Here is a 27,290-nt window from a genome sequence, read left to right on the forward strand (position 1 = left end):
GTGCACAGAGGATCCTGTTTTCCAGGGAACTGCATGATTTTGGAGATCAGAGTTTTTAAGCACCCAGCAAAAAGCAATTGTTCTGAGCATGTGGTCCAGGTACAGTCCTGCTGTACAGTCCGCAGGAGATCCTGCCTCAGAGTGGCTGGTGCTAAGGAATCTGCTCACCTACATGCCAACGTAACACAGCAACACTTGTGTTGTTGCCCCCTTAGACGACTGAAAAGTCCTAAAGAAAGGACTTGTGACCACCTCTTCAAAGAGATCCTGCAATCCAACAGTCCCCACAGGTCAAGGCCCTGCAAAATACAGCCCAGAAAGCAAACCCCGCAGCGAGAACGCAGCTCAGCCACAACCAAGGCTGATTCAAATACATGCTTCGCTCGGCTTCAACTCCAGAGCAGCTGAACATGTTTATAAATAAAACAGCAAAACCAAGTCACAAAGCAACTCCAGAGCTAGGAGGTTCACAGTGCCAAATCCCAGCCTGAGGATAATTGTTCTGACACTGCAGCAAACGAGCACCGTATGTAGATGTGTGCACGGCCAGCCCAGAGGCAAGTGGCAGTGCCAGGCCCCTGCGGGGCAAGCGTTCCCACGTTACGCTGGAGCATTCAGCCCCTCGCTGCCTGCTGAAGTGGTAGGAAGGACACCAGTCCAGCTCCCAGCCTGTTCACGTGCACTACACTGGCGCAACCCAGGAGAACACCAGGCTTCCCAAGGCTCCTGCGTGGAGCTCACCAACCAGCATCTCACAGCTGGTGTCCTCCACGTGACAGGAGACTATTACTGAGAAAGACACCCTCCTTCTGAAGGGGAAAGAGATGCTGTATTTTCCACTCCCTTGGCCAGCTCTTGCAATGGTAAATGGCTCCTCCCTGTTAAAAACATTTCTTGGCGTAACCTTTCCCTGCTAGGTTCAAGGGTCTGCTGGTCCCTGGAAGTTCCCCGTAATGCCACCCATTTGGTGGGATACTGACATTGAAACTGCCACCAGGTAGACTAAATGTCTTCCCAGTCATGGAAATAAATTCTCATTCTAGTTCACTGCAAGACAAAAAAAACCAACCAAACAAAAAACAACCTAACTCCACTGAGAGAAGAGAAAGATACTATTCAAAAGTTTGCAGAAGATTTCTGGAGCCTGAGAAATCATTCCAGGGACCAGGTAAGTGGAAAATACCCTCCAAAAACCCAGCTGCTTTAATATCAAAGAGCAGAATACTTTCCACCATCTGCAAGTTATCTTTTAAGTATCCCTTGCAGCTTTTTACAACTTTCATAGGTCAACTTCCCTGACATAGGCTAACAAGAACATCTGTGAACAAAATCACGTCATGCTCTCCCCTGTGTCCAATGAGGCTTGTCCTACCTGAAACATAGGATGAGAGGCTTGTAAATAGCAGAGACATGGCGTGCACATGTCTCTGCCTCTGCTGACCCAATTTCACCTGAATCTGAACTTGGCTCCACAGACACACTCCAGCTGCCAAAAAAAACCAAACAAAAAACCACCGCAAAAAGATAATTACAGGTAAGTGAGCTGAGTGTACCCATTTTCAGATCAACACTGTAACATCCTGCAGCTAATGCATTTGTGCGTGGCCCCTGGCAAACATGTGTGAAAAGGAAAATCATTCACAATATTTCTAACAAACCAAGGAGGCAGGGTCAGCGAGGAAGAACTCTTCCAAACCCCAGTATCGTTGCCTCGCATCTTCCCCTCAGCCAGAGATATAGGTTGTAGAGGCACGCAGCCTAGCCAAAAACCACGTTTAGTTAAAAAGCAGGTGTCAGACATGGAGCTTTGCCCACACTAGTGCTGGTCTCTTCCAGCCTCAACTCTTGGGGCCAGGTGACAGCACCACAACCTCAGCTCTTGTTCCCATCAAGAGAACATCTCTCCTTCCTGACTGCAGGAAAAGATAACCTAACTCCATGCCAGCACACAAACCTATTTTTATTTCTGAGGTTTTAACCCCAACATCATGGATTTCTAATGCTTTAGGTTTGGAGTTGATGAAGCCTTTCTGTGCTGCTCGCCATGAGGAGTGACACGGCAGCTTTCCAAGGCAATGGTGCATCACTTGTGACCCTCTGCCCCCAAAGCATGAGCCCCAGTGTTCTGCACTTTTAGTACAGGAAAAAACCCTGCCATAGGTACACTTCTGGTTTAGTACTGCAGACCTCAATCCCCAGACAGAGGACTCCTGTATCAGGCTGGGACAAATTACAACTCTCGTTTGCAAAGCACCAAGGAGGGAAAATAAAAGTGAACGACAGTACACTGAAGTCCTTGAAACTGGAATTCCTTGGATCATTGTGATACTGGGCACCAAAACCATTAAACCATTTTAACCTAGATGAGAGGTGGTGCGGGGGGCAAAGGGAAAGGGACACGGCCACGTCTGCCTGCAGAGTGCACAGAGGTGACACCCGGCTGCAATGGAGCATCCGTGGCACGGAGCAGCCCCAGGTCCCGAGCCCCAGCCTCACAGTACCTGCTCACGTCTGCCTTTGCAGACAGATGACCCCTACCAGCACGTAAGCAATCCGCTCCCATCAAGCGGGAGAGGCTGGTGTGCATTACTCAGTCCTCTTCCCTCTCAGCCTTCACTCAAGAGGATTCACACTCCTGACTTCTGTCAAGTCTTCTCTTTTTGCGGGGGAGGGTGGAAGAGAGCAATCAACAGACAGAAGCAGAGTGTGTGAGCAGAAGTTTGAGCAAATTTCTGTCAAATTCACAAAAGCATTATGGCTGAGGGAGGCAAGAATGTCGTCTTTATATTCCTCGAGGGCATTTTGTTACTAAACTTACAGCAATTTATTTTTCTAATGTTTCCACAAGTGAAAGCAAGATTTTGCAACTTGCTAGGCAGAAACAAATTTTTACTTTCTGTTTTGCTAGGGAAAAAATAATTTTGCTTGAGGGAAAGCAACCTTTTTTTTAAAAAAAAGTGCATTTTTGTTCAGACAGGAGAAAAAAAAGAAGAGGAAAAAAAATCAGTCTTCACATAGCATATTATATCTGCTCATAAAGAAGGCCTTCCTGAACTCGGCAGCAGTGGAGCAAGAGCAGTCTTGCTCACTCTGTCAGCAGCTACTTCCAGCACCTTTCCAGAGGAATTCCAGAGGAATTTTGTTTTGTATGTCTTCCCATTTCCCATCCACAAGCCTACCCCACTAAAACAAAACCCAGGCTTATAAAGATACCACTCCTTGCACCTCACAGAGGCAAAACGCTGAAGGATGTTCGGAAAGGAAAGAATCCAAGCCTGGCACCATATCTCCAGGTACAAAGGCCAAGAGGCAAAAAGTCCATGTTAGCAAGGGAGATGAAGGAGTCACCATCACCCTCCGCACCCAAATATCAAGGGTCTACTGAAATGATGAACACATCTTACTCACATTTAATTTGTGTCTTCTCCAGCCTCAGTGCGAATGGTTATCAGTCCCACAACTCAGACTTTGCTGCCCAGATATGCACATCCCCAAACGCTGACAGACCGTGCTGTTGTACATGCAGAAGCATGAACACAAGCTGGAATCTCAGGACAATTCCACCCATTAAAATACTTCTGTGCTTGAGCATCTCCCTTAATACACATTGTTTCTAGCACGCAAGTCCATCATAGACTGTGCTACAATTTTGGGATCTGCTAGGCACTTTTGCCACTGCCATGATCTCCTGTGCAGTTTTCACAGAATCATAGAATGGCTTGGGCTGGAAGGGACCTTAAAGATCATGTAGTTCCAGCCCCCCTGCCATGGGCAGGGACACCTTCCACTATAGACTAGGTTGCTCCAAGCCCCATCCAACCTGGCCTGGAACACTTCCCAGGATAGGGGCAACCACAATTTCTCTGGGCAACCTGTTCCAGTGCCTCACCACCCTCACAGGGAAGAGCTTCTCCCTTACATCTAATCTAAATCTACCCTCTTTCAGTTTAATGCCAGTACCCCTTGATCCTATCACTACATGCCCTTGTAAAAAGTCCCTCCCCATCTTTCCTGTAGGCTCCCTTTAAGTACTGGAAGGCTGCTATAAGGTCTCCCCGGAGCCTTCTTTTCTCCAGGATGAACAACCCCAGCTCTCTCAGCCCGTCTTCCCTCAGAGGAGAAGTGCTCCAGCCCTCTGATCATCTTCATGGCCCTGTTCTGGACTTGCTCCAACAGGTCCATGTCCTTCTTGTGTTGCAGGCCCCAGAGCTGGATGCAGTACTGCAGGTGGGGTCTCACCAGAGCCGAGTAGAGGGGCAGAATCCCCTCCCTTGACCTGCTGGCCACGCTGCTTTTGATGCCATCCAGGATACAGTTGGCTTTCCAGGCTGCAAACCCACATTGCCAGGTCCTATTGAGCTTCTTGTCAACCAACACCCCCAAGTCCTCCTCCTCAGGGCTGCTCTCAATCCACTCATCACCCAGCCTGTATTTGTGCTTGGGATTGCCCCGACCCATGTGCAGGACCTTGCACTTGGCCTTGTTGAACTACATGAGGTTCACACAGGCCCACCTCTCAAGCCTGTCAAGGTCCCTCAGGATGGGATCCCTTCCCTCCAGCGTGTCAACTACACCACACAGCTTGGCGTGGTTGGCAAATTTGCTGAGGGTGCGCTCAATCCCACTGCGTTCCAACAGTTCCCCTTCTAGCACCAGCAATGTTTTTATAGGTAAAGACACAGGTCTCATGCACTGCGTGTGTTCTCTGGTTGTCATTCTGGGCGCAACAACCCAGGACAACCTAAAGCTGAGCACATGCATAAGTCTTTGCACACGTGAGGGTGTAGAGATGGTTTCCTCTTCAGCACAGACAGCTGCTACTGTTTTGGATGAAAACCACCTGTTCGGCCTGTGCTTCAGCAAATCCACACCCCGGGGTGAGTTCAAGGAAAGAGGACTGCATTGCTCTGTTTTAACACAGAGGAAACACCACTTTGGAGATTACGTTTATCAACCAGGAAAGCGCTTACTGCTAACACCAGCCTGCCCACGCCAGCACCAAAGCACGAGACTCCTCTCCCACACCAAGAGAAAAAGGTACAATAACCGACCACATTTTCTTCTCCTTCCACCCTCAGGCCACGCCACACACCAGGCAGAGCTCGGTCACCGAGCTGTTCACCAAGAAACCAGCGGTGGTTGCCATCCATCTCACTACCTGGGTATGCAAAACAGAGGCGAGCAAACGTTTAACAGGAAAGAGATCAGAAAGCACAAATACACGAGGTGATTTGGGTTTTGTGGGTTAAGGTTTGTGGTTCGACGCAAAAAGGGCTCTAAAGAAATGGTAACAAGCATAAGCAAGCAGTCTGGAAGAGTTACCTACTTCATAGCCAAGCACTACAAATTACATTATCATAATCTATGACTCACTGGAGAAATATGGATAAAAGAGAAAGTTGCTTTTGAAATAAGAAGAGGAAATGTAAGAAATAATTGCATTAAAAACTTCTTTGGCTGTTTAAATTAAACACTTCTGTGCCTGAGGGTCTAAATGAATACACCAAGATCTTTTAGTTTCTGCAGTAATCACGTATTTCCTGCTATTACTGATAATGACTTTAAAATGGCACATTTAAGCAGAGCTGTTATTTTATTTACAGCCTTTCCAAGGTGGGAGTGGTGGCCGGGCAGTGGGAAGCAGTAACACCAGAGGAGGAACACGATGACAGCTTGTCAGCGGAAACATATGTCAGTCTAGTGAGGAGCTAACGAGGGGTGGCATCCGGACCTTGGTGTGCCACAAGCAAGCAGCCTCTAACAAATTTCTAGACACATTATGTCCCATCCTGACACAGCCTATGAGCTTGTCACCTTCATGACAGCTGATAAACCAAGTCTGAATTAAGAGTAAGTTTCTCTGAATTTCTGTAGTGCAACCTTAGCTCTGAATTTGGTAGCACACGGACCTGACCCAAAGCTCAACATTAAATCAGCTTAATCCTTTTTGTTGGCTTCCAGTGAGTGAGTCATATTTCTAAACAGGACTAGGTGGTTCAATGATACTTTGCCTGAAGTAACACAAGTATTTCTCACTCTTTCCTCATCATCTTTTGTATTAGCTAAAACTGCCTGCCAAACCTAGCCCAAAATCACAAGTGTTTTAGTTAAACAATATCACTTTTTTTTGTGAATAATCTCTGTCCAATTTTTTCGTCCATCTCTAGTTCCACACACCTTCACATGGGTACCACAAGGACGGGAGGATGGTAGGAGAGGCCAGATGAACATCTGCTGCACGACAGCAGTCAAGCACTCCCTTGAAGAGCCACCAGGGATCCAAGAAGGACGGGCTAAGCAGGTAGGATTACAGGACTGGAAAAGAAGGGAACAGGAGACAGGAGACCAGAGGCTCTGTAGAAAAGTGGGCTGCTTTGTTGTTCTGCCTCCACAAGCACTCAACACCATCAAATACAGCAAGAGGATCAGGGCAGACCAAACGATGAATATTTCTCAGCTTCTTTCTGTTAACAGGACTCACAGCGATAAGGCTTAAATTGACGTTTCAAAGCATACTGGCAGGTACCCAGATCCGACAGCAACAAGTAGCTAAAATAATCTAGTAGATTTGTAAAGATAGGGGTCTTTTGAGGCTAGCGTTTCATCTCATCCATTTGCCATGCCCTGCTACTTTCCCTGCCTTTTTTGGGGAGCACACTTTTTCATCAGCATCATCCATAGCTGAGCACCAGCTTGCAAATGCTTCTAGAGCCAGTCACTCAGAGCTGGACCCTAACCAAGTCATATGCACAACACTTAACCAACTCTGTCAGCACCGAGAGGGCAAGGGAGCTAGAAGAAAGGTTACCATGTCATCATTGCATCAGCTAAGTTCAACAGATTTCTGAAAGGAAACACAGTCCCCTCTCATCTGCTACCCCGATACAGAAGCAGCCTTCCTCCAGATTGAGCCTTGCAAGATTTATTTCCAAGTGCTGTACTGCGGGGCTCAAAAATCCCCGGGGGTTCAGTGAATCAGGGCTAGAGTACAGAACAAGCAGTGCATTTTAAAGGTAACTGCTCAAAAAGACCATATTATCACTCCAATTGCAACAGCTTCAGAGTGAAAAATTACAAAAGGACAAAAAAAAATTTACAAAAAACGGTATTTAGGCTGGATTCGGTCCATTTCACCCCTTTAATATTTCTACAATGTATGTTTCAAAGGAAAAGTGAGCAGAACCCCCACTATTTGGAACAGTTCTGATGATAAAATGCTACTAGGTAGCCCAATGGATAAACCATTAGAAAATAAACCCACCAGTTTGCAAATGTCATGCCAGGCTTTCAAATAAGCCTGAAAATACATGTGCAGTTAAAGAAAAAAGTTCTTTCCTTTAGCACGCAAAAATGTGTTTACTGCCAACAGACTAAAAAAGCCAAGTGTTGCAAAAAAAACCACAAAACACTTCAAAATGAGGCATTTTATTTCCCTCCCCCAACAGATGAGGTGAAACTGCTTTTTTAAACACTCACTTTTGCCTAGCTGTAGGTGTTTATACAACTTAATTTTGGAAGTAAGCAGGAAAAAAATTTGTCTTTTCAGGCAACATTCTCCTATCAATACTCACCAAAGGGAAAGAGAAGCACCTGAAGGCTGAATGTGCATAAGTGCATGCCCGCAGGGATGCTAAGGAGGTTTAAGTTCTGCTCATTCCCAAGTAACAACAGACACCTTTGGGTTAGTTTATGCACCACATGTGAATTATGCTCAGCAACATCACAATTTTAGCCAAATTGCCTCATTTCCTTGAGCAGCACTCTATAGGCAAGCACTTAGTGAAGGCAAAGGCAGACATGTTTAGTGAACTCCTGTGCTTCTTGGCTACTGCACTAGTTCAGGTCTCTACTGTCACTTCAGAGTTAGACACCATTCGGGGGCCTGATCCAGCACTAACACAGCCAGCAGGAGGACAACCGTGCTGACCTGAAAGAGTGTTGAATCAAGCCTTCCACCAGCTTTAAGAACAACAATTATTAGCGTCAGAGCTGTACATGGATTTGAACCGCCCTATTGCTACCTACACTTTTAAACACAAAAGCTGTTCTTCGGAACTGCACTGAAGGTCTCCTCATCCTAATCTGCTGGAATAATGGTTAACCTTGCATTAGACTAGACTGACCTCAGCAGCCCAGCTCCATCATCAGGTCCCATTTCAATCTCCTGAATGGCTGTTTTACTCTTAGCATTAGAAAAAAGAGCAGCAGGATGAAGTTGTATGGGCTCACAACTGGGGCCCCATTTTGTGCTGGATTCAGAAACCTGGCATCGTTCCGAGTTGCAGGGAAAATTCTGAAATTCTTCCCAAAGCACAACTAACACCACTTGGCTTTCTCATGTTATGTTATCATACACAGCAGAAAAATCATTCAGAACAAGACAACATACCGATGCTATTTACAGCATCACTTCTACCAGCTCTTTAACTCACTTAATTTGATGAAAAGTAGAACTGCAGTATTCTGCACATGGCCTACAGTCCACTGAAGTCATCAGGTAACTTTCACAGACACTTCAATAGAGTCCCACTCCCACTCAAACCAAGACAATTCAAACATTTCTGACTGTCATCCAGCCTAGCATTAATGATTTACATTTACGCTATGATAATGGTCCAAATGAAATCCACAAAACAACACAAGGGACCTAAACTTTGCTACTTTTACTTTCTTTTCTACAGTACTTTTAATCAGCTTGCTATTACAGAACGTATCCTGTTGTAACGTCATGATAATTCAGAGAAAAAACAGTAATTTACCTAGGTATTTCTACTTTCCCTCTCCTGAATGCTATACAACGTACTTAGTAATTATTGTTTTATCTTCTGGAAAAGGGGGAGAAAAAACACACAACACAAATAAAATCCCACACGTTTCCTACAGGCTACTTTATTTGGTGAAGGCAGCAGAAATAGCTGAGGATGGTGAGATAGCAGGTGCTGATGTACCAAGAGTGGTGGGGGAAAGGTTACTACAGATGCTGATGTGAAGCTGTATGACTGGATCTGTACTACATGGGAGACACGCAAACAAGTGAAAAATTGAACAGAAGAATTTTTGTACTAGTTTTTACTGTCTAAAAAAGTCTATAATCATCCATCTGTCCAGAAATGTTATTAAGGATGACAGTGGAGGAAAAATTATAGGCAGAGAAGTGCAGCAAGAACTGCATTTGTTAGAATTTCTCTTGGGGCACGTAACCTATGTAAGCCCTGAAGAATGGAGAAACACCTTTCCCCTCCCCTCCCTGAACTTTGAGGCAATGAATGACATCCAACCTCTGCTGTGGAAAGAAAAAAAATAAAAGGACTGAACATGTTACAAAGCCTTCTCTTTTAATAGTGATATCTTATGATGACTTCTGTTTACGTAGAAATAAAAACAGTGCAATCAATCGGATGCAAATTGAAGACTCCCCATCTTGGTTTTTTTTTTCCTATCGTCCATGGAAAGTTTTTTTGTACAGGGTTGCAAGTGATTTGTCCTTTTAACTACGGGACAGGAAACTGCCCCTCTAAATAGAGTGGGGCTCTTTCAGAACAAGCACCAAAGATTTACAAAAAGCCCCAAATAGCTCAGGGAAAGCAAGTTCAAAAAGCACATCAGCTCATCTCCTACATTTAAATACCCTCTCTAGCCAATTTGCCTTAACCCTGGCTGCAGGTGGATCCCTGAGGAAGTGGGACACATGAAGCATACGAACACAGCCAATGTGTTTGTGCCCACCTCCCGCAAAAGCTCCTGAATATGTCAACTGACTTCAACAAAATATAACAGAGCAGCAGAGCAATAATATTAAGTTCCTATGAGTTTCATAAAAACAGGAGTCAAGAAGATGAGGACCACCCTGCTAACGTCTCTCCCCAAAGGAAAAAGCTACATTATGAACTGAGCCCTATTCCTTATCAGCAGACCCAACCCAACCTGAAGCTACAGAAGACTGGCTTTCTTTGGGACCACTGCTGGTGAAAGTCCTTGTACTAAATATATGACTACCTACTAATTTCTCAGCTAATAATCCTACTAGCATACATCATCACTATGTATATCCTGCCGCCAGAACGCATGCAATGTTTATGCAAAAACCACAAAAGACATGCTTGTTATGATCCCAGCATTTGGCTATTAGTATATATTAAACATTGTCTTGTACTCTAGCTGACAGCAGGTCCTCCTCTTCACCCTAGTTGCTGAGGGAGTTTGCAATACCTATATGGTACATACATACATGGAAAACAACAAGCATATTTACTGAGTTAAAAATAAGCAAGTACAAGTTTTTGGCAGTAAAGGTGATACCAATACAGATACCTGGAGGTAAGAAAGCCAACTGTAAGACCGAGGAGCCAGAAACAACTTTCATTCCTACCTGGTTCAGTGCAATTTCTGACATACGGCTGCCCCCCATCCTCTGGGACGTCAGTCGTGTTCTCATTTGCTTGCAGTAGCTGTCTCCCGCTCCATTTGTCATTACTTTCCACAGAAAAGCTCAGGGCATCATAACCTAAAGGAAAAGAGCAACAGATACATGAGAGTGCACAGCAAAGGCAACTCCCGATTCTGTTCCTGAATGCTTGAAGCAGCCAAATCATTTGTATTTCAAACCCAGTGTCCCTTGGGTTAGAAACAGTGGTGTTTCTAATCCCACTGGAAAGATACACTGCCATTAGCTCCACATCTTAGTCCCAAAAACATCAGGGGTCAGGTCCATTCCTCCACAACTTCAAAGGTTCATGTATGGTTTCACAAGAAGTTGTAAGCTTCAATCAGTCTAAAATTGGGAGTACCATCCACTGTTTCGGTTTAAAAAAAAAAAAAAAAAAAAAAGAAGAAAACCCCAAACCACACACAAACCACCACACACAAGAGAAAACCCCCGCAACTTATTACTTCTGTAGGCATTTCACTGCTGTCAAGTATCCGCAAAACTGCTGAATTTTGCAGGCGCTTATACAACATTTAAGCCATTTCTGCTTAAGATTACCATTCAATTTGCTGCTGAATGATGCTTCAGAAATACAGCATTTGACACAAAAGTTAGGTAGGCTTCTCTGTGAGTCAATAGAATGCTACGCAGGTGTTAGGAAGGCTCTGCCCCAACAAAGTGTGAGGTTCCTCGGGACTGCAAGGGCAGAGCTTGGCAACCCACACTGTGCTAGGAAACAGCGGTAGGGAGGCTGCATCAGAGGGGGGACCGAAGCATAGGAGCAATCGCCATTTTCAAATTATGTTTCATAATAAAAGTCTGAACAGTTATTTTCAAAGTGGTCAACAGGGATCCACTGCAATATCTTGTGCCCAAGTCTAATGACATCAGTGGAAAGGCTCCTGAAGTTGTTCACTGCGGGCCAGGCAGCAGCTCTTCAACACATTAGGAAGTATTCATTTACAAACATGAAATCTACAGCTTCCTTCAGGTTCTCCTCACAGCCCGCAAAGCAATTGATAGAAACATCTTTATGAGAGTATAGCCATATTCATTCTCAAAATGGTTCTTAATAGGCCCAACTGCATTGTTACTCCCACACAACAAAATCTCCCTGAAGCCAGAGCATGCCTCCAAGTCAGTTCAGTAGCCCTCCCTGCTTCCAATAATTAAGAAGCGTCTATAAGCATCAGGGGCATGTACTTCATATAAAACTGAAAAAAAAGGGATAAACCCCAGTCCAGCAGGAGTTAACCATTTTAGACCGAGGGGTCTGAGTGTACTCTTTATCATGCCCTGTCCTCGTAACAGGAAGCATGTGCGCATTTACAGACTTCCCATTTTTCCAACGTGAGCCATATTAAGACCCAGACCTGACTGCAAAACAGCTGCACACTGTCAAACAAAGTTTCAGTGCTACACATGACTGCTGTTGAGAATACCAAGAAAACCCCCAAATTCTGTTCCTAGGCCATTTACCCAGTGAAACAAGAATCACTATCTGGAAGGCAAGGAAGTAGCAAAAAGTAATAAAATAAGGAGACTGATGTGGCACATCTTCCAATTCTAGCACAGGATGAAAGTAGCCAGCACCAGGACTTTGCCACGGAGAAGCCAGAAGGAACTGAAAAGTGAATATTGAGAAGCAAGCGCAAGCAGTGATAGCTGGGCAAGAAACACGTCGAAAAGTCAGCTCACTGGGTACCAAAACCAGCTTGTGTGTAATAAATGTGAAGACACATTATACCAACCCCCTGGCTCCCATCAGCAGCACAGCACATCAAACTGCAATCATTCTATAGCTGCTTCATGATCCAGGCTCACAGACCGGCTCCAGCTACACACTTGCAAGGCACAGGGTGTTTTCAGGTACGAGTATGCAGCAAGTAACCCTACAAAGGTAACACATTACTTTGCTCATTACCTCTCTCTCTCTCCCCCACTCTCTCCTTGATTTATTCCCCGCTTCAGCTTTGCCTTGGTGCTGCTAAGTGAAACTCTCTTTTAGCAATGTCAACATAAACAGCTGGCTCATTTCCATTATATTCTTGGCAAAAGGCTGGTCAGCCTTGGACATGTCACATCTGCCTAATTAGCTGGAAGCACATGCTCATGTGTCAGTTCCATGCATCCTATGTAGTTTCAAATTCAAGGGAAGAAGAAAAAAAAAAACTTTTTTTTTTCCTTTTTAAAGCTGCCAAGGCATCCAATTCAAGCAGACACACACACCAAATCGTCTTTGCAACAGAGACCTTAAGCCCATCTGATAACAAACAGTATTTGAGAGTGATTTCCACCCACCCATCCATCTTTCTTCCACCAAGCAGAACACAGGTTCTCTCACAGGGACTTGGCTGCTCACGTTACTCCTCAAGTACATATCACTGACACTGTCCATGGCCTGTCTCCTGCATGCGCTCAGGTTGTGGCAGGGCCTGGCTGTCCTCCCCACTGGGAAGAACACACAGTTGCCTGTCAAACACCTAGGGTGTTTTGAGGCCACCAGGCAATGACAGGCTTTACTCCACACAGGGAACTCAGAGCACCCGGAGTCTGTACCCAGCACCTGATGCTTCAAAACCACGTTTAAACCTGAACACTTTGGAGACAGATAACAAGCAAAGAGCAGTGGAGCAGAGATTCAAATCTTGGGGCAATGTCTCAGACAGTGCTTAAGGAAAAGGTTCTCTGCAGGTCCCAACCCTTTCGTTAGGTTTTCTGACTCATCCCATTGAGAGAGGTAGCCAACCCAAGGCTTCTTGCCCAGATCATAATCTGCTCAGGGCACCTCCCATGTCACGCTACCAGCAGGGACGCGATGCTTGGGAAGGGACTGCCTGGGAATTTGCATCCCAGGCCAAAGGCAGTGACTGGGACCAATGGTCCCAAGACACACAGGAGCAGCCTGTATGCGTGTTTGGGGGAAGAACCATGATGGCATGGGCAGCCTTAACCACCCCTGTTTTCTAAGCAAAAAGTGTTTAACTTGCTAAACTAAGTATCCTCATTTGAAGCTTCAAGCACTTTGTACGTGCTTTGCTTTACAAACTTCGGAGAATGCTGTTTGTTTAGTCTGTGAGCACCGGTAAGAGCTTAAACTGTGAGTTAAACATATACAAACATCACTGCTAGAAGCAGACTGTGTTTCTCAGGAGGAGGACAGTGCAGTAATACAACATCAGGCATCTCCCATAATAATAAACACACTCTGGTAATCTGAGCTACCCAGTTTCAGTTCCACATACAAGCTGTTTCCAAAGCAGAGAGACTCTCCTCCAAGCAGCCGATGCTTCATTGTGCATTGCTGCATGGAGGAAACACAAGAGGGAGAACCCGCAAGGACCGCAACAGCCCAGAAGTTCCTGCAGAAACCTTTCTTGCTCCCTCCACACCCACAACGCCTTCCTCTCTCAGACTGTGAACTTTTCCAAACAAGGGGTAGAGAAGAAGAAAGTCGTTTAAGGTGATTCTGGAAGGGGAAGAGCTTAATTTGGCAATAAAAGTGTTTATAAAGGCTACATTCAGCATTCACACAAATAAGTGTAAATACCCGCAGAACTGCTCCACAGCTGAACTTGATGGGATGGCTGTGACTTAGACCAGTAAAAGCTCTCCTCTGGCACCTCCGGGTTTAAGTGGGTCAGCTGTCCCATGGCAGGACTCGCAACCCGCTGACCCCAAAATCCTGCTTTGGGTATCTCCACTCTAAAACACATTTGGCTCAACAGAGCCATAGAATAGAGAAATTACAGATTAAAGCAGATGCTTTTTCAAAGGTTTGGCCTTCCAAGGATTTCCCTGTGAAAACAGGGACACAAGATTTTAACCTTGCTAACAAGGACATTTTATGACAATTAAATGGGGTCCACGTTTCCCCACTTGCCAGCACCAGCCTCCCAGCGGCATGGCCAGAGGCAGCTCGACACCTGCCCTACGGGCACAGGCTGCACTCCCATCAGTCCTTGCAGAAAACAACTCAGAAACTTGGATTCATGTTTTGGCAGACTCGGTGAAAGAGGAACTGACTGTCAACTGCAGTTTAACCCTTCACACGTGGCTGCCTATAAAACAGGGACCTCACCCATCCCCGTGGATGCAGTGCCCACCACCATTTTGGCCTGGCAGCATCTCTCCTTGCTTTAGGTGCTGGCACAAGGCAGAACCACCGCCACCAAGAAGTGCTGCGGCACCAGGGACATCCCCTCAGCCACAGCATCCCACCATGACAGGGCTGCATGAACAGCACACCGCCGCCACCACGGCCAGGTGGCAGAACCCATGCTGGCTTCCACAGCCCCTTCCCGTCTGCACTGGTGAGGTCCTCCCTTGGGTGACCACACCACCTGCAGCAGGAGCACCAGCACCTCGGGCTCACTTGTGTGAAAAGCACAAGCATATTCTGACCTATAAATATTATACAATCACATTCCCAGGACAGCTTCAAAAAGGCAGATGCAACAATCACAAATTCTCTTTGAGAACAAATCTTTTGCAACGTGTGCTTTTGGCTTCTCATTCCAGACTGTATCTTGCAATCCTGCATTTACCTGTTCTAAGGCAAAACTTATGCCGACTTGAAGCTTCACATCAGCTGCCAAAGGCCGTGGGGCCTGAGCCCCTGTGTCACTAAACGAGGGCCCCATCCTTTGATTTCAATATATACGAAATCACAGCCAGCAAAATGCAGAACAAAAATCTGACATTCACAGAACCATAGCATCGCTTAGGTTGGAAAAGACCTTTAAGATCATCGAGTCCAACCATCATCCATGCCCACTAAACCATGTTATGGAGTACCCCATCTCCGTGCTTTCTGAATACCTCCAGGGATGGTGACTCCACCGCTTCCCTGGGCAGCCTATTCCAATGTCTGACAACCCGTTCAGTAAAGAAATTTTTCCTAATATCCAGCCTAAACCTCCCTTACCGCAACTTGAGGCCATTTCCTCTCGTCCTATCTCCAGCCACCTGACAGAAGAGACCAGCACCCACCTCGCTACAACCCCCCTTCAGGCAGTTGTAGAGAGTGATAAGGTCTCCCCCCAGCCTCCTTTTCTTCAGACTAAACAGCCCCAGTTCCCTCAGCTGCTCTTCATAAGACTTGTGCTCCAGGCCCCTCACCAACTTGGTTGCCCTTCTCTGGACACACTCCAGCACCTCAATGTCTTTCCTGTAGTGAGGGGCCCAAAACTGAACACAGTACTCAAGGCACAGCCTCACCTGTGCCGAGTACAGGGGGACGATCATTTCCCCGCTCCTGCTGGCCACACTATTTCTGACGCAGGCCAGGATGCCGTTGGCTGCCTTGGCCACCTGGGCACACTGCTGGCTCATATTCAGCCGGCTGTCGACCAGCACCCCCAGGTCCTTTCCCGCCAGGCAGCTTTCCAGCCACTCTTCCCCAGGACTGTAGCGCTGCATGGGGTTGCTGTGACCAAAGTGCAGGACCCGGCACTTGGCCTTGTTGAACCTCATACAACTGGCCTTGGCCCATCGATCCAGCCTGTCCAGATCCCTCTGTAGAGCCTTCCTACCCTCAAGCAGATCAACCCTGCCTCCCAACTTGGTGACATCCGCAAACTTACTAAGGGTGCACTCGATCCCCTTGTCTAAATCACTGATAAAGATATTAAACAGAACTGGCCCCAATACTGAGCCCTGGGGAACACCACTCTGCAGAGGGGCTATGAGAACAGCAAGGAACAAGCAAAACTCTTCTTTCCAAGGAAAAATAGGAAAGTTGTAAAAAGAAAGCTAACAGTTTTCTTTCTGAAAATGCAGTTACTCAGAATTGCATGATTTTTAATGGGAAACATGTCAAAGACATTTTTTTCATTTTCTCAGCAGAGGTAAAGACTACTAAACATCTTGCATTAGCTACACTGTCATTTTGTTCTGGCCAGTATATAGATTAGACATTTTTCTTATTAATGTTTTAGCTGCTGGCTTTATAATAATACTGTGACATCTTTAAAAACTTTGCTACAATAAAGAGTTTTTCTAAAGTTCTGTACCACAGCACATTTCAAAGCGGGTGAATTATTTTTTTAAGCACTGAACGTCACCACAAGGTATTTTCCACAACTCCAATTACCCAGCACCAGTTTTACATTACATACTCAGAACCCAGGTTCTGGAGAGCTTTATTTGTGCTTCCTCCCAGAGATATTCCCATGGACAATAAGTATACGAGTCATTTTTCCCCATCTTTGTGCCTGTACTGCATTTCATAATACAAATAAGACAATGCAGACGGTGCATTTTCACTGGCCATGTCTTTTTAAATAAGACAGGGAGCACATTAGTGTGAGTTTGCTGGGAGCTCCTGTCCCTGCCAAGTCGGGGTGGCAGTCTGGTGAGAATAGGCTCTCTAGCAAGATTGCTGATCTGTTCTACTTATGATCATGAAAGTGAAATAGAGTGGAAAGAAGAACTGATCAAATTGCTCAGAAATTCTGAAAATGCTCTGTGTGTGACCCAGATCCCCATGTGGGAACTCAAGAGCTCCTTACGCTATTACAGATGGCCCTGGCTGGAGTTTACAACTTACAGCACTGCAGAAACACAGCTAAATGCATCCTATCTGCACTTTTCAGCATGAAGAATACTACTTTATAATGCTATACGACACCCTGATGCTCCCCAGTTGCACACTGATCTCAGAGAAGTGTATTTATTTTCAGCATCAAGGCACAGGAACCCCAACGAGCGGGAAACAGGGCAGGACCTCAGTGCGGACATCCAGTTTCTAGCAGGGACAAAGCAACCTAGTGTAGAGCTCCTGTGGGACGGACAGTGTGAGGCAGCCTTTGCACAGCTAGCCAACACGCCTTAGACAACTGAATGAGACAAGACCACCCAAACTCGCCTCTGAAAGGTGGGATACACACACCTACACAGATGAAGAAAACCCTTTTTAATCTTTTTATTGTGATAAAAATGAGCCCAATTGCCCCCTTCATTAGGATTGTTCATTATTTCTGGTCCAGTAGCACTGAGTGGCTCTAGACAGGAGGGGACACCACTCTGCACAGCACTGTATGCAAGCAGCCCCTGCCCTACCTGCTGCACTGTCCAAGGGCACAACTAGCAAACACAGCAAGCTCATGCTCACCATGAGGCCAAGTCTTTAAGGCATACATACAGCATATCCTCTAAGTGTATGCCACCACATAAGGGAGAGAGACTTATTAGCATCTTTCTCTCCAGGCTGCTGATTAAAAACCAAACACCCCCCATGTCCCCATCATTGAGATCAGAAGGTCATTTCACGAACCTGGCCATTAAGTGACCAGGTCCTTTCAACCAAAATATCTGTTACCCCATAATTAGTGGAAAATGACCAAAAAAAAGTTAAGAGGAAGATGAGTGGATAAATCAGGGTCTTGAGGTTTGCGAAGGAAAAGCTGTGGAAAGCTCTCCTGGATCAGGCTGGTGTATGGCAGTAACTCAACACGAGTGTACCGCAGCCCTTCTCACCCAAGATGGGGTTGAGTCAGTGGACAAGACAACTTTACACTTGGGGGGGAAGGGGGGAGGGGAGGGTTAAAAAAAATACCCAGGCAGGATGTTCATCTGGGTGAAACTGGGTTAACTCCTTGAACTTCAGTGTAGAAACTCATTTACAGCAGTGGAGGATTTGGCCCAATAATGCTGAAGCGCAGAAACGCAATGAAGATGAGAGGTGCTCATGAGCAGCAAGCTGGAGTGGTGAAGAGCTGACAGGCCAGGGGCTGGCCCAGCCAAAGGGACAGATCTGTCACCACGGCCTTTCACAAGCATAATGCATTGCTGCTAATGGCTTCACAGAGCTGGCAGGTATCCTCGGCTCTCGCTGACAATAAACTACTTTCTATGCAAACTGTTAGATCCTGCTGGCCGAAGCCAAAACCAGCACAGCTTTTCTGAAATATGCTTGCCCTCCTTCCTCTCGTCTGCCTCTTTTATTTATTGTTTTGATGGTGGTGGTTTTGGAGGGTTGGTTTCACAGACACTCCTTTTAACTAGCTGAATTATCTCCCTCTCCCTGAAATTTTCCTAGAGTGAATACAACAGAGAAATATTTCTGGGGAAGAAAAAAGCTGGAACAACCAAGCACAAGCTCCCATGTTAAGCCAGCAACAGAGGTGGGGAGCAGTGGCATGGTTACCTCAAGACAGACCAGGCAAATCCTCTTGACAGAGCAAGACTCAACTAAATTAACTGCAGCATCACTCCAGAGCTGCCCTTCCCCACCTCTGTCCCACCACCCACCCAGACCTGCAGGTAAGCCTCCAGTCAGCCCCTGTACGTGGGCTTCTCCTAGCGCAATCAGGTCTGCCGCAGACTGTCACAGCATAAGCAGAGCTCTGGATTGCATAAGCATTTCATAAATGGATTATCTTTCTTTGTAGGCTGATTTGGGAGATGCTTTCCTTTCAAAATCATCAGCAGCAAAGACCATAAATAGAGCATCCTCAGGAGGGAAGAAAAAAAAATAACACCAAAACAAAACAGAAACCCTACACCTGGCTTTGAAGAGCAGCCTGTTCCTTATATCTGATTTCAAAGCTGTATTTCCACACATACTGACCTACATGGAAAGGTGCAGAAGGGTTGCAAAAAATGCATTGGCGATCCACCACCATTGTTAGTACTTGTATAACATGAGTAGGGCACAGAGGCCAGAGCCAAGTTACAGGCACTTCATAAACCGGAGAGGGTTCCTGCACCAAAGGCCTCCAAACCTAATTAGATGGCAGAGCAGGAGAAGATGCAAAGCAGAGAAGCAGCTTTCTCGAGGAAGTCCGCAGGCAAGCCAGCAAGCTGCACTGCAGGAGGAGCAGCAGAACCAGGGACCGGCAGCTCTCCGCTCCCACAACACCCAGCCTCTGCCTCCGCACACTGCCCAGCCCCGAGATCTGCCATCAAGACAAAGGCAGCAGCTAAGGAAGAGACCCCACAGCCCTGCAAACACTAACGAGAGAGGTGACCTGAGGGTCCTGGAGCAACCAGGCACTACAGAAGTATTTTAATGGTGAGCATGACTCGTCAGAGCACCAGGACATGAAGCAGGACACACAACAGGAGACACAGCTGGACAGAAAGACCAGATGGATTCCCTGCTGCTGAGCAGCACCTGGCCCTGTGCCCACAGACCTCTCCTCACCACTTTTGCAAATCCCCATGGAAAAAGGCCGGTGGCCCTGGCAGATGAGGTTGCAGGATTTCTCTTGCCCCAGCTCTTGTAACTCATTTCTCAAGACTTGCTCCATTAAGCCAGCAGCCATTAAGCTCAGCCAGACCCTTGTGACTACATTCACCCTAGATGCCCCACACCTTCTCCAGGGAACTGACTCTGCAGCCTACCGCCACTTCTTACCTTGCTGCCCAGCTGGTACTGGTGCACAGCACAGCTCCCATACCTTCCCAGCTGAGCTGCCTCCTCCTCCCCTTCACACCCCTCCCACAGCCTGCTTTCCAATCACCCCTCCATACAAACTCCCATCCACCAGTAACAGCCCTCTGCTGTCTTCTACCCCCATCCCTGAGCCTTCTCCTGCTTCCATGGAAATTGTGTAAAGGAGGGCAGAAAAAACAATTTTGGTCAAATGAAGCACTTACAATTTTTCAGTTTTATCACTACACGGTGACTTAAGCGCCAGCCGCACAAAAACAAACCGAAACACCCTCCCCCCCAACAACAGCTACAAGATGACAGTAGCACTGGTGCCATGTGGCCCCACGAGCAGAAGATGGAGCAAGGACAGGGGAGAGGCAGGTTCGACCCCTCCTCAGGTAATGTGGGGCAGGCATGCTGCCCACAGCTCTCCCCATTGCCCAAGACGGGCCTCTCCCACCAGGGAAGATTTTCCCATGGAAGCTGCTCCTCTGGGAGAGGTCATTAAGTTTTACCCAGAGCAGAGACCAGCACCCAGCTGTCCTCCACCCAGGCAAAGCATCTGTCACTCCCCTGTGAAGTCACTCCCTGGCCTCCTCTGCCCTCATTATTTGTTGAGGCAGGGCTGAGGAGCTCCAGGGGAGACACCACAACCCCCCCCCCCCCCCAACTTCACCTTTCTGCTAACAGGCAATGCAGCAACACCCAAATCTAAGCTTCCGCACACAGCCAAAAAGGAGCAGAAACAGGGTCTAAAATCTCACCACAGTCACCCCCCCAGTACCTTTCTCCCCCATTTACCACTATTTCCTATATGACCACCAGCAGGAGGAAAAAGGAAAAAAAAAAAGCAGCCCCCACAAAAACTCCCAGACACAATTATATCCCAAATGCTTCTTGCCCTCTGCTACAGAAGTAAATGCAACCTTGATTAAAGATCCAGCCTGGTCTTAGAGAAGGACCACAGGCCTGGAGGGATGAACTACAAGTTTTCCTGTTCTCTCACCAGTAGTGATCACACAGATAGTCTTTGTCTAAACCGATCCTCCTCTCTGCCAGTTTGAAGACCCCTTCAGAGATAGCAGAGAGGCTGACTCTCTGAGCCCAGAAACCTGTCCCCACCTCAAACACACCACACGGTATCGTAAAATACTGCCTCCGTGCCCCTCTTCCCTCATACGCACCCTCAGAGGAGCAAGACAGAAAACCAGGTACGCATCTGAGAACAACACACCCTCTGCGCTCCCGTGCACCTACCATCTCGGCTCCCAGTCCTCCTCACCGAGCCAGACATGGCTCCCGTGTGCTTCAAGGCTCATCAGCTCTCTTCCAGCAAGGAGCACACAGGCCCACCGAGGGCCCTGAGAAGCTTCTGTCCCTCCCAGCCATCACAGGCACTCATGAGCAGCAGCTGGGACCGGTGCTCTGAACACTGCCTGGCTGCCAATTGGGAAGACAGAGCACGCTCTGAAGGTCCAACCACAGCTCTCACAGCACAACATGAAGAACAGTAAAAAAAATGTGACTTCGGGCTTATTTTAACTCTGAAAAGCTACCTACCATCTGAAAGTGAAATTTCCACATGCATTCTGCTTGAGTCTTCCTCTGCTCTCACCCTGAAGGCAAAGAAACTTTAAGGTCAGGCAGCACTTTGTAGAAACCCACTCAGAGCAGTGATTGCTCATCACCCTTTCAGTCACTTCAGGCGATGGTCCCACCCAGCCAGAGACTGGTGTCACTCCACTGACCTCTGCAGAGGCACCTGGGAACAAGAAGCAACGTGCAAACGCCCTCTGCCCGGAGCACCCAGTGCTTGTGGCTGGCACCCATAGGTGCTTGTGGCACTCCATGTGTGTCTACTGGTGGGCAGGGGTGCTGGGCAGCACCTGCAGCTCTGATGTTAGCTGCAGTGCTTTACACAGCAAAGCTCAGGGAATGGAAAAGTATCTCTGCAAGAGATGAAATCTTCCACTGCTCACTGCAGCACTTAAAGGAAAGCTCCCCTCCCAGGCTGGGCAAAGCAAAGGTAAGCCACACACAAAGTGGAGCCTGGAGCCAGAGCATGAGGTAATGATTTAAGAGACTGAAGTTTAATTCCCACTCTGCCACAAACTTGCTGTGACCTTAACCAGATGCTCGCTGTCTCTGTCACCAATTCCATCCTCCACCTGCTTCAGCTCTGCACAAGACCTCTACACCTTTGTACGATTCTTAGCAGGAGGGAAATGCAGTAACTAAATGCACCACAGCATACGCAGCGTGGCTTAGGAAGGCATTGCTGTAATCAGAAGGACAGACTGAAATCTAGATGCTGTGTGATGCAATCTGAGAGTTTTTCTGCTAAGGGACTCGGGCCTTCTCTCACGCTCACCAGTTAAATGGCAATAAAGCAGTTTCCTTTTTCTTCCCCCTAAGCAGCAGCATCCCTCATCACTGCTGCAGCTCGTGCACCCAGGCTCGCTGCTCGAGAAGGCGAAGGAGCGACACGCCGGCAGTGCGTTGGGTACTGTGTCAGCCCTGGAGCCCCCACCGCCCAGATTACCAAAGGTGCTGGAGTACCAGCAGCTCAGCTAGCCACCAAGAGGATGCTTTAACCTTGAGCACGCTTCTCCTTTTTCACTTGCTTAAAAAATTGAGAAGTCTCCCCAAAACTGATTTTAAGTAACTATTTATACAGCCCACCTGTGTTCCCATTTACCTGTCCTTTCACTTCCCCAAAAGTTATAAATAAAGCCAAAAGCAATAGCATTTTTTCCTCAAGGAAAGCAGAGGAGAAATTAGCTGAAAAAAGTCTCTTTCATTAACAAGAAAGTATGGAAGATGATTGTTTTTTCTCTAAATTTATGAGCTCTGTGACATTTTATGTTCTTATAAAACAAGCATTTTGATACAGGTTTTTATTTACAAATAAACAGGAGGGATTTTTAAAACCTAACCATTAAAAAGCTACCTCTTTTTAGGTCTACTAGTTCTCCAGGTCAGTAAAACACCTCTGCCTCAGACCAACCATAAGGTATAACTCATCTTTTAAGTAGTACGCAGACTCCACAAGAATCCATGGATTTCTGCATGCACTTCTTCACCATCCTGAACAGTGTCGGTTTTAGGCTTAGTTAACTGAAGATACAATTTCCTGTTCGCTGTCTTGTGCCAAAAACTGTCATTGGGTATGCGATTATTCCGGACTTCATTGATTGTTCATCGCCTGTTTGTGCAGAAATTTATGTTTTCTTTATTATTCATATCAGCTTGACCATTAAACCGACCATTCCGTTCTGGCTTGGCACATAAGTGCAAAAGAAACAGTTTAGCACCTGGTAAAAAATACCACTTCTTAAGTCTCCCTATCATGCCTCCTGTGATTCAGCTCCTCTCTAAACTAAACACTGTTTTTCTTCTTAACGATAATCTTTTCATGCCTCTAATAATTTTCATAACTTTTCCTTGGACCTTCCTCTATACCTCTGCTTAAACCACACACGATACTCAAGGTGACAGTTTCCCATTGATCTATACAACAGCACTCAGTATTTTTAGCCTGATTCTCTACTTTTATTTCTCAGGGTTATCTTAACTCTTCTGCTGGCACTCTCATTTCATTAACATTTCACCTGTTACAAATGGAAGGTCTGGACGCTGTTGATACTATCTCTGCTGCTCGGCAGCTGCTGACTGCCAGGCGTGATTTCCACTGCGCCCTGGCCCAGTACCTCTTTCCCGACAGAGCTGTTGCCCGTTTCTTCTGCCCTGCGACATTCCAAAAATGGGACAATCTCCTAATACTGGCCAGCAAACTCTGCTTTTGCCTTCCACTGCTTCAGTGGCTATCGTAGAGGTGAATTTCAGGGGTAGATAAAGCAGCATCCTTTGCATTACCCTGCTGTAGATACCAGCACTCTTTCCGCCCCTAATAAATAGACAGGAAGTTTTCAGAGGTGTAAAGGGAAGATGGGCAATAAATTCCCCCTCCCTAACACGTCCTCAGGGCAGCTTCTCTCCCTGATCCAAACTGCTTCCCAAGCATCCCCTCTCAGCCACACTCCTTGCCCCACTCCCTGCAAGGGACGCTGGGCAATCCCAAAGTGCATTCTGACTCCCTGCTCTTTCCTTTTTCTGCATTTCACCAAAACTCTCTCTGAGCTCCCTTCTTGCGTCAGCAACATCCTCAACTCAATTTACCAAGCCTCCCTGCTCCTGGCAATCCAAAAGCGCTGTTCAAAATCTCCCCAAGCCACTGTCCGAAACATTAGCTTTGGATGGAGCACTGAAACCAACAGAAAAGGTCCCTCTGACTTCAGAGCAGAAAAGAAACAAAGGGCAAGAACTGCAGCACAAAGAGTGTGTTGTAGCTGGTCACAACACAAGTCACCCAGTCATCCCAAGCTACTGTATCAAATTCACACATCACGATTTTCTTTCTTCATGGTAGACAGCAAGGAAAAAATTAGCAATGGTTAATTAAAAATAACCTAAAATTGATTTTCCATCAGTAACAGTGCTACTTTTTATACAGTTCCAAGATGCCATGCCTGCTTGAACCTGGAAATCGAGACCTTGCAGGACTGAAAAAGCAGCAATTGAGATCCTCACTGTCATCAAACAGATCCTTGTTTCTTGGAAGGCTTGGGTAATGTGTTGCAGTAAGAGTGTAATTCTCCGGAGGAGATATTTACCTTTTAAAAGCAGTGAAAAATTAGTTGTATTCCAAACCTACGTGATAGGGGCAAATACTTGGGGTTTGATTGTGGGTTTTTTTGTTCAGGAGCTGAACGTTCACTGCTCCTTCCCCCACATTTATGTATTTCTCTCCTAATTCTGAGCTGACATGGTAGAAGGAAAGATGGTTTGGGGTCAGATGAAATGTTTTAGTCAACCTGGAATAAAGTATTTTATTTTGGTTTGCCCTCTTCTACACTTCTAGATAAATATAATTCTGCAGAATTAAATTTAGTCTGAAAATATCATAAATACATGCTCCCTCCCACCCCTACCCCCCCCCCCCCAAAAAAAGAAACCATTATTTTTTCTCAGTTAAATTCTAAAATATATTAAAAGTATCACCCTTGCAGCTTTGCCTGCACAATTCAGCATTGAATGTATTGAATTCACCCTGCAAGCTGAGGGGCTGCTGTTTGCACCTGCTTCGCCCACCCAAAGATCAGAGGGACAGGCAGCGGGCCAAGGCTGGAGGGGAGCTCCAGCAGAGAGGACCCCGCATCTGCAAGCGGCATCTCCCGAGCAGGTAGGGGAGGGCAGCAGCCTCTGCAGGGTCCATGGCCGAACGCACCCAAGCCCCAGCCAGCACCATCAGTGCCGCAGGCAGCACGGGTCCCCAGGCTCCAGGGATGAGCTCCCTGCGGAAAGGGATGGGGTGGCTCAGCCTCTGCGCCCACGGTGGCTGGGCAGCCCGGAAAGACGTGCCCTTTCTCTGCTGCGTCCAAGGAACGAGGAGCTCCTTTGGCAATCACCGCTACCTGAACACACGACAAAGAGCTCAGGATAAAAGTCCCAAGGGGGTAAATCCACCCGCGGCACAGCAAGGTGATTCCTTCAGATGACGAAGGGCAGAATCTGTGCAGAATCGACTCCCCCACCTCTTTCCCACACCTCTGTGCAGCTCCCACAAGAGCCTCTGCCACCCATGCTCAGCCAGGCTGAGAGTCGCTCCTTCAGCCTCTGCACCACAGCAGCAAGGCTGAAGAAGCTGGAAGCCTGGAGCTGGCTGCCTGGAAGTACACGGCCCTTGGGCTGTCTCAGCTCACGGGTGGCTGCAGAGAAGGAACAAACGGCCAGAAATGGAACAGATCAGAGAAACGCACAAAGAGCAGGAGCAGATCCTGTTCCCTCAGTGAACGTGACCCTCCTGCGGATGATGGATGGAACAGGCCTGCTGTGTCCCTCCAGTGAGCTGGGTGTTGCAAGCACTAAAAATAAGCCATCCCTTTCAGGAAAGAAATTAAAAAGAAAAAGAAGACTGTCATAAGCCCTGGCTTCCAGGCTGGTATCTAAACACCAGAATGTTCTGATAGGGGAGCCATCACAAAAGAGCAGCAGAGGCGGGTTTTTTCACGCTTTTCTCCACAAAAGATAAGAAAAAAATGGATCTTGCGAAAAATAAACAAGCAAAAGGGAAAAGGGAGCTTTTGTGTCCAATTTCAATACAAACATGCTTTTCAAGTTAGAAAGAGTATTTCTCCCTTCCCTTTGCCTTACAACTCTTTTCCCCTTGTTTCTCCCTGCAACAACACTACATAAATCTGTAACTGTTATTTGTTTAATCGTTATTATTTACTGCTTCCATAGGGCTGGAAACATGCTAGTCACTTTCCAACGTGGAGACAGGGTCTCGGCCCCAGAGAATACATCAGCTCTGATATTTAACTCCACTGTACGATACCGATGCTGGATTTGCTCCCTAAAAGCACTCTTTGCATGCTGTGAAATTCAGGAAAACTCACCAATAGCCAGACAAGAAAACCCCACCAAGAGACCTGGAGAGATACGCAGGAGGGCAGGCTGGATTTTTGCAACCCTCACAAACCTCCCAGGCCTTGCACCAAGGTGTCTCATTTAACTACCTGCTATGCTGGCATGGGTAAAATTGCAGTGGAGCTAGTATAAGAACAGGGGATAAAACATAAGGAAATGAGAGCGTGGAGGAGATGGGAAATGTGAAATGAGCAGTTAGAGACACAGGTGTGAATTTAGGTCTTGCGGATGGGCAATACTTCCCCTTTTTCTGCATCCGTTCAGAAAACCCATGAGACTCAACTTTTATCACAGATAAGAACGTGCCGAAGGGCAGCCGCTGGCCTTGTAACTGATGCTGTGCCTTCTTCCCTACAAAACTGAATTCCCTGCACTAATGCATCACTTTCATCCCCAGTGCGTGGGGCTAAAATTAACACTGGATAGCAAGAGCCAGACAAAGAATCACAACAAGGAGCTCAAGAAAGGCTGAGAAGGCTTGCACCCCACCACAGAGTTTTAGATGTTTCAGGGTGCTCCTGGTCCTTCACTCAATCCTGTTCTCTGCCACTGGCCAGCAAGTGGATCTGGTCTGGAGCTGTCACGACAAGCTAGCCGCAGACAAATGGGCTCCAAGAGCAGGAGAGAACATCCATAAGGTGTCCTCCTGGAAAGCCTGGTTCTTCTACAAAGCAGACAGAAGCACAAGGCTTCCTATGCTGCCAGATCAGCATCTCTGTCTTAAGAAAAGGAGCAAAGCACTAGTTCCAACAAATCCTCCAGGTGCTATCAGCATCTCCTCCCTATCAACCCTCAACATTATCCCTTCTCACCACTTCTCCAGCCAACAAACACTTCCCTATGATTACCGTGAACTGTGCCTACCAAGGGTCCCAGCTGCATGCAGGTTTCTGCCCTCATTCAGACTGATCTATGTGTCACTAAGCCAGGTTGAAAATTACCTTAGTGACATAGAGTGTTTTCCCTATGGTATCCACTTAATTAAATATTGAAAGA

At 46.8% G+C, this 27,290-nt stretch overlaps 1 protein-coding gene across 5 annotated transcripts in view; it reads right to left on the bottom strand.

Moving 5' to 3' along the window:
• Nucleotides 1-27,290, bottom strand: part of SLC24A3 (solute carrier family 24 member 3) — a 185,201-nt gene that overhangs the window by 138,798 nt on the left and 19,113 nt on the right. For all 5 annotated transcript variants that reach the window (XM_049801139.1, XM_049801136.1, XM_049801138.1 and 2 more), the window contains exon 2: nt 10,370-10,504. In XM_049801139.1, the coding sequence (XP_049657096.1) occupies nt 10,370-10,471 (102 nt within the window). In that variant the 5' untranslated portion in view covers nt 10,472-10,504. The remainder of the gene's footprint in view (nt 1-10,369; nt 10,505-27,290) is intronic.

The sequence above is a fragment of the Accipiter gentilis genome, chromosome 5, assembly GCF_929443795.1.
Source record: "Accipiter gentilis chromosome 5, bAccGen1.1, whole genome shotgun sequence".
In the NCBI taxonomy this organism is placed as follows: Eukaryota; Metazoa; Chordata; class Aves; order Accipitriformes; family Accipitridae; genus Astur; species Astur gentilis.